Source organism: Diplotaxodon limnothrissa, linkage group LG11, assembly GCF_057381915.1.
Source record: "Diplotaxodon limnothrissa isolate DT_005_m linkage group LG11, D_limnothrissa_male_GT1.1, whole genome shotgun sequence".
Lineage (NCBI taxonomy): Eukaryota > Metazoa > Chordata > Actinopteri > Cichliformes > Cichlidae > Diplotaxodon > Diplotaxodon limnothrissa.
In genome coordinates, this window is record NC_140606.1 from 27034541 (window position 1) to 27043951 (window position 9411).

General features: G+C 41.9%; 1 protein-coding gene across 1 annotated transcript; it reads left to right on the forward strand.

Annotated features, from left to right (window-relative positions):
* Nucleotides 1-354: 354 nt before the first annotated feature.
* josd2 (Josephin domain containing 2) lies at nt 355-8895 on the forward strand. The gene is made up of 5 exons (XM_085366485.1): nt 355-593; nt 803-931; nt 1734-1859; nt 2851-3045; nt 3309-8895. The coding sequence occupies exons 2-5, from the start codon at nt 810-812 to the stop codon at nt 3415-3417; spliced, it is 552 nt and encodes a 183-aa protein (XP_085222611.1). The 5' UTR covers nt 355-593; nt 803-809; the 3' UTR covers nt 3418-8895.
* Nucleotides 8896-9411: the final 516 nt, after the last annotated feature.

The following is a 9411-nucleotide window of genomic DNA, read 5'->3' on the forward strand; positions in this document are numbered from 1 at the left end:
GCTGTGCTTTTGGAAACCGAATTTCCCAGAGGAACCCACCCGAGGGATTAATAAAAAATTTTCTTATCTTATCTTATCTTATCTTATCTTATCTTATCTTATCTTATCTTATCTTATCTTATTTCCTACATATTTTTATTTATTTATTTATTTCGTTTATTTCAGTTTGGTGGTTGTACAACTTAATTTCATTTAGTTTAGTTATATTTTTCCTAGAATATAGTTTTTTATTTTTATTCGAGGCTTAGCTCACTTCATCAACTTCAGTCTGTATCACCGCAGTCAGCAGTAATCAGGCTCGTCACTAGGGGGCGCTGCAGCATCAGCTCAGTGATTAGACGCGGGGAAGAAGTGTGTGTGTGTGACACCATTGGTGAGTTAAAGATGAGTTAATCCTGCCATTATTATTACTTTCCTCTATTCAGCATAATTAGACTGTTAAACTGGCGGGGTTTCCAGCCCTGCTGTGAGGGACGCATACGGACGACAAAAAAACCCCAACACCACCTCAACAACAAAGGCTCAGCTTCCGGTTTCTGGATGTAGCTGTCAGGCTCCATCATCATTTAAACGGGGCATCGCTTTATCAGCAGGTTGGTAGCTTCGTTTAGCTATTGTTGATTAATAATAGTTTATCGGGGCGATGTTTTTCCAAACTGCCAGCAGTCATAAACACAGTGTATACTCAGATTTTTCAGCTTCTTTTACAGCGAGCAGCCGCTAGCCTGAATGGGCTACAAACTGCTAGCTAGCAGATGTAACATGACAGTTAATTAACGAGACTTCTCGTTTGTCTGTGAAGCTTTAGTATGAGCGAAGGAGAGGTGTTTCATGAGAAGCAACGATTGGAGCTGTGCGCAATTCACGCACTCAACAACGTGCTCCAGGAGCGGGTGTTTACCAAAGAGACAGCCGACGATATATGCAAAAGGTAGGGGAGCCTCTGGGTGACGTGACGGTGTACGGAAATCTGTACACAAACCAGCGACAGCATTCAAACGATCCATCTGCTAAACTCACCAATGATCTGACCAGTTTATAACCTCAACATTCCAGACAATACTCCATCATTTGTTTACCCTGTGAACAGACTACCATTTTTCTGCAATGCAGCAGCTGCTTTTATCTTCTAAGGCGTGTGTGAGATGCTGAACATGACAGGTTTTCATGTTTAGCTTCAGTTTTGGCAGTGCCGAGCAAGGCTTTTACTGGGAACTCCAAGACTCAAGCAGAAATTACTGAATTCCCTCATTCAGCCATCATGTCTTCCACCTAAAAGTGAAAAATGCCAAACATTTATTCTTAACAAAAGCTTTAATTTGATCAGAAGTGTGTGGGTGTTTGTTGTTGTTTTTACATTCACTGTTGGGAAAATTTAACATTAAGTTTTTGTGGGGAAAGAGCAGTGGGTGCTGTCCGTGTAGCAGAAACCATTGTTTTTCAGTGAGGCTGGCATGTATGTCAGCAGCCATTAGCTTAATTGAACATGAGGCCAGATGAGTCATGATCTCTGTGGCTTTTGACAAACAACATTTATTTGAATGCAGAGCAGCTCAACCCCAACCCCACAAAAACACAGCTTTTTCATATCGGTGTGGTTGTTTTGGGACAACAGTTATGCATTGTGATGATATTTATATGCAAGAAAGTAAAACAAATCTAAACAGTTTTGTAAAGAAGATGCAGTATAACATTTGGTTTTTTAAAACTCTGCCTTTTTTCTCTTGTGGCAGGCTGGCTCCACAGTGTGTTGTGAACCCACATCGGTCGGTGTTAGGGACGGGAAACTATGATGTCAACGTCATCATGGCGGCACTACAGAGCCGGGAGTTGGCTGCGGTGTGGTGGGACAAACGCAGGTAAGTGAGTCACACTGAAGTCTGTGAAATGAGAAAGTCATTTTGTGTAGAGGTCCCGCCTCTGTGCTCATAATGTTGGTGTTAAATTTGAAATTTACTTTTTCATTTACACTATGTCTCCAGGCTGTTTGTTCTACCTTTCTCCTTTACTTAATCTCACAGTCGCTTTTTTTAAGCCATACCTATACAGCTGGTTGTTAATAAAAATATCCAATTAGACAATTACATGGAAGCAACTCATTTCGTTTAGGAATTTAGCCATCAAAACACAGTCAGGATGACCTGCTAAAGTTTAAACTGGGCATCAGAATGGGGAAGAAAGATGATTTAAAGTGATTTTGAACGTAGCACGGTTGTTGGTGCCAGATGGACGGGTCTGTTTATTTCCGAAACTGCTGATCTTCTGGGATTTTCCCAAGAAACCATCTCCAGGGCAGAACACCATTTCTGAATGTGCAACATGTCAAACCTTGAAGCAGATGGGATACAGTATCAGAAGACTAGACCGGGGGCCACAAAGGGAACTGAGATTACAACCAACCAACCTAGTTTTAGCAAGGTGTACCTAATAAAGTGGCTGGGACTGTATACTGCAACGGGATCCAGAATATTGAGATCAGCTCTTAGTGCCAGGCTGTTGTAATAAAAGGGAATTCTTGAGACTATTTTCAGACACAGATGGTGTTTTTTTTTTTTTCCCTTAAAACAACATCTTAATTTTAAACCACTTGTGATGTAACCCTGAGGCGTTGTTGGATTACACATAAAAAGCATATTGGCAGTCTTACCAAACCGCAGCTACATGTGAAAATGAATTTTGTGCTTTGATAGATTTACAGACTCAGTAAGTGCTGCAGAAGTAGGCTATCCGGGTCGAGGTCATTCATAATGAAAAATGCCCTGAGATGCACTGCGCGTAATAACTGGTTAAGTAAGACTATCTCAAAGTGGCTGATTTAGTGATTTCTTTCTCCCCTCTTTCAAACTGCAGGGAAGTTGAGAACCTCTGTATGTCAAAGGTCCAAGGCTTTATTCTGAATGTCCCATCACGAGTATCTTTGGGGATTGTGTCCCTCCCGCTCCGGCGGCGGCATTGGCTCGCAGTTCGGCAAGTTAGCGGACAGTACTACAACCTGGACTCTAAGCTGAAGAGTCCGGTCTGCATCGGTGGAGAAGCAGAGCTGCGGTAAGAATTGCGCACGTATACGTCCAATGTTTCCCGGACTCTCAGGAGCAGAGACGTAATCTCTGTGTGAGTGATTCTGCTCTGACTTCGATCTAAACTTGGCTTTGATGTGCTGTTTGAACTCATTGAGTGAGTCATACCATGTGACTGGTCACATGGGAGTGGGGGTTAGCTCATTGTTTGTTTTGTGTTAGGACACTGTGCTCTATTAAAATCCCCACTGTCTGTTCTTCTAACCTTCTCTCTCTTCGCTTCTGTTTCAGCACATTTCTCACTGAACAGCTTTCTCAGGACGTGGCAGAGATGCTGCTCGTTGTCCGACGGGAGGTGGAGGAGGACGGCTCGTGGCTGAACGCTGACAGCAAGAAGTGATGCCTTGGGACAGAATATAACTTTGCAAAGCGTGGGGGGGGGAACCCTCCTCTGGGGAAATGAAAGACATTTTGAAAGAGAGAAGCAAACACCTCGTTAAAAAATATCTTCAGGGAATGCACTAAAATACATTTAATATCTACACAAACATACAAATTCCAAAGAGAAGTATAGGTGGGCATTTAATCCTGAAATGAAGAACTGCTTCATTGTAACGGCTTAAAAAAGAAAACCATTGCTCTGGTATGACCCATCTATCTGCAACGTCAACTATACTCTTGTACTTTTTGTTTTAACTCTTTGAGTTGACAAAGTTGCAGGTTAGAGGCAAACGTGTGCTAGTTTATGACACTTTTGTTGTGACCTGGGCCCTATTTCAGGAAGCCGGTTTAGAAAACTCAGAGTGAAAAACGATACTCAGGGTTGAGTAACCCCGAACTGTCCAACTCGGAATATTCGGTTTCAGAAAGGCTGATAACAATTAGTTCAGTCAACGCGGAGTTGCTTTAACCCCAAGTTAAGCGCGCGCACGAGGATACATAAAGCCCTGATTAGTGGAGCACAGATTAAGCGAGTCACCATGGAGACGGAAGGAAAGAAGGCGCGGTCAATGTATTTTACAGCGCTTGAGGCCGAAATTCTGATGGCAGTATATGCCGATAACATGCAAATTCCGCGGAAAAAAAGTAACACAGCCTCAGCTGCAAAACAAAGGGAGCATGCATGGCAAAACAAAGCCGACAGAGTCAATGCGTGAGTGTTAATTTAAACATTGATCTAGGGATTTCCACCCATTTAACACGTTATTTTATTATATTTCATTTTATTTTTTATTTCATACATTTTATTTTGTGATGTGATTTGAGCGCAGGTGCAACCCAACAGGCCCCAAACGTTCCTGGCAGCAAGTAAAAATGAAATATAAAAATATAGTCCAAACAGGTAAGGTGTAATTGTATTCAAAGGAGCTTGCAAAGAAAAGCGTCTGGACTTCTTTAAGTTGCTTGAAGACGTTTCACCTCTCATCCGAGAAGCTTCTTCAGTTCTAAGGTCAAATGGTGGAGAGTCCCAGATATAAACCTAGTGGGAGTGACCCCCCACAGAGGGACAAAAGGACCCCCTGATGATCCTCTAATCGCCTGAGCCAAGGTGGGAAACTGGGCGTGGGTCCCAATCAGCCAGAGTTTCGGGTGTGTTCATTGTGAAACCTAACCCCACCTTATCATGCGAATTCCTGAGGTCAGATGGCCCAGAATGTGAGTGGGCGTTAAGGCGTCTGGGAAGGGATCTCAAAACTGGATTATAGATGGCAGAGAGTTGGTGTCGTAAACCCCCGCCTCTGTTCAAAGATGGTCGCTCACAGTGGACAAAGATGGCTTCTTTCACTCCTCTTTCAAACCATCTGTCCTCTCTGTCCAAAATGTGAACATTGGCATCCTTGAAAGAGTGTCCTTTATCCTTAAGATGCAGATGGACTGCTGAGTCTTGTCCTGTGGAGGTGGCTCTTCTGTGTTGTGCCATGCGCTTGTGAAGTGGCTGTTTGGTTTCTCCAATGTAGAGGTCTGAGCATTCCTCGCTGCACTGTACAGCATACACCACATTGTTAAGTTTGTGTTTTGGCGTTTTGTCTTTCGGGTGAACCAGTTTCTGTCTGAGCGTGTTGCTGGGTCTGAAATACACTGGGATGTCATGCTTGGAATTGTATTATGAGCCATAGTGCTTGGTCTGTTTGTCCGATGTAAATCAATTGCAGTTAGAGGCTACATTAATTTCCCCTCTGTAAGCACTTATTGAAATTATCTGAGCACATTACAAGTACATATTTGCTTACTCTGTATGCTCAAATGTGACCCGTTATAGCCAACAGAAAAAAAAGCAGAGGCCCGAAAAACAGGTGGGGGTCCTCCACCACCACCACTCACAGAGGCTGAGCAGTTGGCTTCCACATTTGTGATAATGTTGGAAGCATCACATATGATCTTCACAGTGCAGAGAACACAAATTAGCATCCATTAGGGGAGACCGGGGATAGTTGTAACATTTTTGACATTTCTGTCTGTAAATTGGAGCTCTTTTAAGGTAGTGGATTCAAAATTTAATGCAAAGTATTTACATGTGTCGGCTATTAAATAGTGCAGCTATTTTCTCTGCAGCACAATTACCCATTGCATGGTATGGCCTCAAACACAAGGAGTGAAATGTTACAATTAACCCCATAGTCTGGGTTAGTTGTAACATATCCTGGGGTAAAATGTAACACAATGAAATAAGGGTACTAACAAAACATTAACATGTAATCTTTGTTTATTCAACACATGAATGCACTTAGAGCCATTTATGTAGCTATGTGTGTGTGACAGAATGCAGAAATCTAGCTTTTGAACATATTCCAACCCCCCAAAAAAGACAAATTATGGAATTTTCTGCAGCTGAATATTTCATTAATTTTGGTTGGTCTTCCTTGAGTTTGGCCTCATTGGCTCAGTGGGCATTATAACCTACAACTCTTGCACCAATTTTAAACATAACAATGAAGCTGAAAAAATGTAGTTGTTCACCAGCATCGCAATTCCATTACTTTTTATCCTGGCTTACCTTGGTGTGGTTTGCAAAGTGCTTCAGAAAGATGAGGAAATCTGTTTCGTGCATCCATCCTGACTTATTTCCACTACCAGTACTTCCTACTGGTCCATCTCTGACACAGTGGTCTGCATAATGTACAGTATGTGTGGGGAACACAAACAGTGAAGTAATTGTGTTGCCAATGGCATTAACCGCATATACAAATGTGACCAGTGAACCTCTCTGCTGATGTCGCTGCCCCAACTTGTTTAATATAAGTTAAAGTAATAGTGTGGTAAGTTGTAACATCTGCATTATTGTTACAACTGACCCAGACTCCTATAGCCATGAACTAGCTAACATTACAGCCAACGGCTAAAACACTAGCTCTAAAGACCTACACAGAATATATCCCCATAGACATACAATTTAAATTTGATGAGTTTAACTGCAAAGCAGATAATGCTATTAAACATTGAAATAAAGTAGAAAAACTTACTTTTTGGCATACAAATTACTTTTTTTCATGTTAAATTGTCTGTGTTTGACAAAATGTGCTGACTTTTCACATGTGATAGCAGAACTGAGTTGGGCATGCACAGGATGAGTCACATCATTTGAAACTTAGCCCTGATTGGAGAAATTGGAAGTGTTACAACTGACCCACGTTACAACTATCCCCGGTCTCCCCTACTATAACGAAATAATTTGTTAGTTTGAAATGCTACAGGGAACTATGTACCTGTACATTAATGCTGTGGAAAGACTTCCTGTTCACATAGTCTCCTTCATTTACTGAAGGAGCAATGATTGGAATGTGAGTGCCATCTATACAGCCAATCACGCCTGGGAACCCTGAAAATAAATGTAAAATTTAAGTAGTAGTTCAAGTATCACCACATCATGTATTAAGTTTTGTTCATCCTGCTACCTGCAATTTTGTGGCATCCCTCTTTGATAAATCTTGTGGGTCTATGACCGGGGAACACCACAGACGAGTACAGGAGACGTTTCAGTGCAACTGTAACATTCCTGACTGCCCGACAGACGGTAGCCTTGGAAACGTGCTCAGCGTCACCAATATTATACAGAAAGCTCCCGTTTGCAAAAAACCGAAGTGCAATACAAATAATATGTACAGAACTGAGAGGATGTCCGCGATGTGTCACATGAGCAATATTAGGCCTGAGGATGTTATTCAAATAAATTATAGATTGTGCTGAAAAACGGTAACGTTCACACAGAAAATCATCAGGAAATGATAAAATGTCCGAATGCGCTCTAATCACACTCTCCCGGTGGAGAGCTCTGCGGAGAATTTGGGCTTCAACATCTACTGGCTCTTCAAGGAAGGGGCACGCCATGTCTGACACTTCCTACAGTCAGGTTTCCGACAAAGAGGCGGAGAAAGTCAGGGTTAGTTGAAGTAAACCTGCTAGGGGGCAGGTTAGCTTCACGGAGTGTGTCGTCATAGTAACTCACTCAGAATTAATCTAAACTCGCTTTGTGAAACCGAAAACCCAGAGTTTTCGTTAACTCAGGGTATACTTACTCAGAGTTTGCACTAAACCGGCTTTCTGAAACGGCCCTGATTGTGAAATGTTACTGTGTTTTTGGTAACTGGAAAAATTTGATTACTTAAAATGCTATCAGGATGAATTCGCCACTTAGGATACTGTTGTCTTAGATCCAGTTTGTTATGTCCTTCATGCGTTATGGTTATGCCAGAATGCGTTGATTGTGAAGGAGCGCCATCTCTTCCTTCACCCTTGTTATTAACCTTCTATGCACTGCAGCGTTTGAGTTATTTGCACTGTTTGTCTTTGTTAGCACTCATGCAGGCACAGGAGCCTTGAATGCATCGCCTTAAAGAGGCACCAGAAGACTGCGCCAGTGTCTTTGCATGTGTTCATCCATTTACTTGACTTCTTGCGTTCTTTTTAGTCTAGTTACACAGTTGTGATCAGAAGTTTACACACACTCTTCGTGGGCACGAATGTTATGACAATTTGGGGCTTTTAATGCTTTCTTTGAACATTTTTTTTCCAGGGTGGAATGATTGTACAGCATACGTCTTTAATGACTTTTTTTAAAAACAAGAATTGGCTGTGCAGGTTTGAAACTGGATTTTCTCTAAACCACACAGGGTTAAATATCTGCATACACCCACACTAATATTTGGTTAAATTTCTCCTGGCATTTTGCACCTCAGCCAGACTCTTTTGGAAGCTTCTGGCTGAATAGTTGACCACTCATCCTGGCAGATATGGAGTTAATTTAAATCAGGCACAGAGACAGTGTTTAAGCATAGTCCATAAATTTTCAGTAGGTTTTGGGAAGGCCTTTCCATTAGTGGATGTAAACCTCTGACCACAGCTGTGTTATAGTTGTGTGGTAAAGTTGTACAAGCCACACGCTGAAGAAGCTCCATCAGTCCATTTTTCTTCTGTTTATCCAGTTCAAGGTTGGGGTAGTTAGGGTGGTCGGGGGGGGGGGCTGGAGCCAATCCCAACTGTCACAGGGTGAGAGGCAGGGTACACCTTGGTCATGTTGCCAGTATGTTGCATGGCCAAGACAGAGAAACACGACCATTTACACTGACAGTACATTTAGAGTCAAATAACTTAACCCTATGCATGTTTTTGGACTTTGTGAGGAAGCCACAGGACCCAGGGAGATGATGCGAAGAGTAAAGTAGCTGATATCACGAAGAGTTAGTGAGTGAATCCAGGTTTGGGGTACAGAGCAGTGTTAAGTTCACTAATCTTGAAAACCTGCAAAAACACTGGACACATGACTGTATGTAGGCGCTACACTTGTGTTTTGTCTCCCCTAGTGATCTATGCATATCTGAAAGAATAGGAGCGCTGTCTCTGATACACACTAGTGAATAACTTACACATAAACCTAAGCTCAGAGGTGAATAATATTTAAATTTATATTAAACATTGACCTTTTGTTTTAAGTACAAGTCTGTGTGTGTGTGTGTTTTCTTGGCATTGTGTTGACATGAAGATGAGGACCAGTGTCGGGTTATTGAAGTTATTTTTATTTATATTAGACTCTCGAGTGTAAAAGGATGCCATTCAAAAGGAGCATTGATAACCATACAAACTCAATTCAAGGGTTAACGGGGTCAGAGAGGGAGGGATTCGATGAAATCTCACACCGGTACCATATATACACAAAAACTTCTTGGAGAGATCTCAGAAATCCAACGCTATACATAGTTATTATTGCTAGTTATGGTAGGGCTACTGCAGCACCAGTAGCAAGAATCATATTGCTATGTACCTGCTGTCATGGCATGGGATTTCTAGTTCTCCACCCTCAGCGATTGAGTGGCGGTTCTCCGTTCCGTCATTAAAACAGAGTCACGGCAGCCCTCAAGTTTTTTTGATTTTTTTTGTTTTTTTTTTAAAGAGCAAAGAT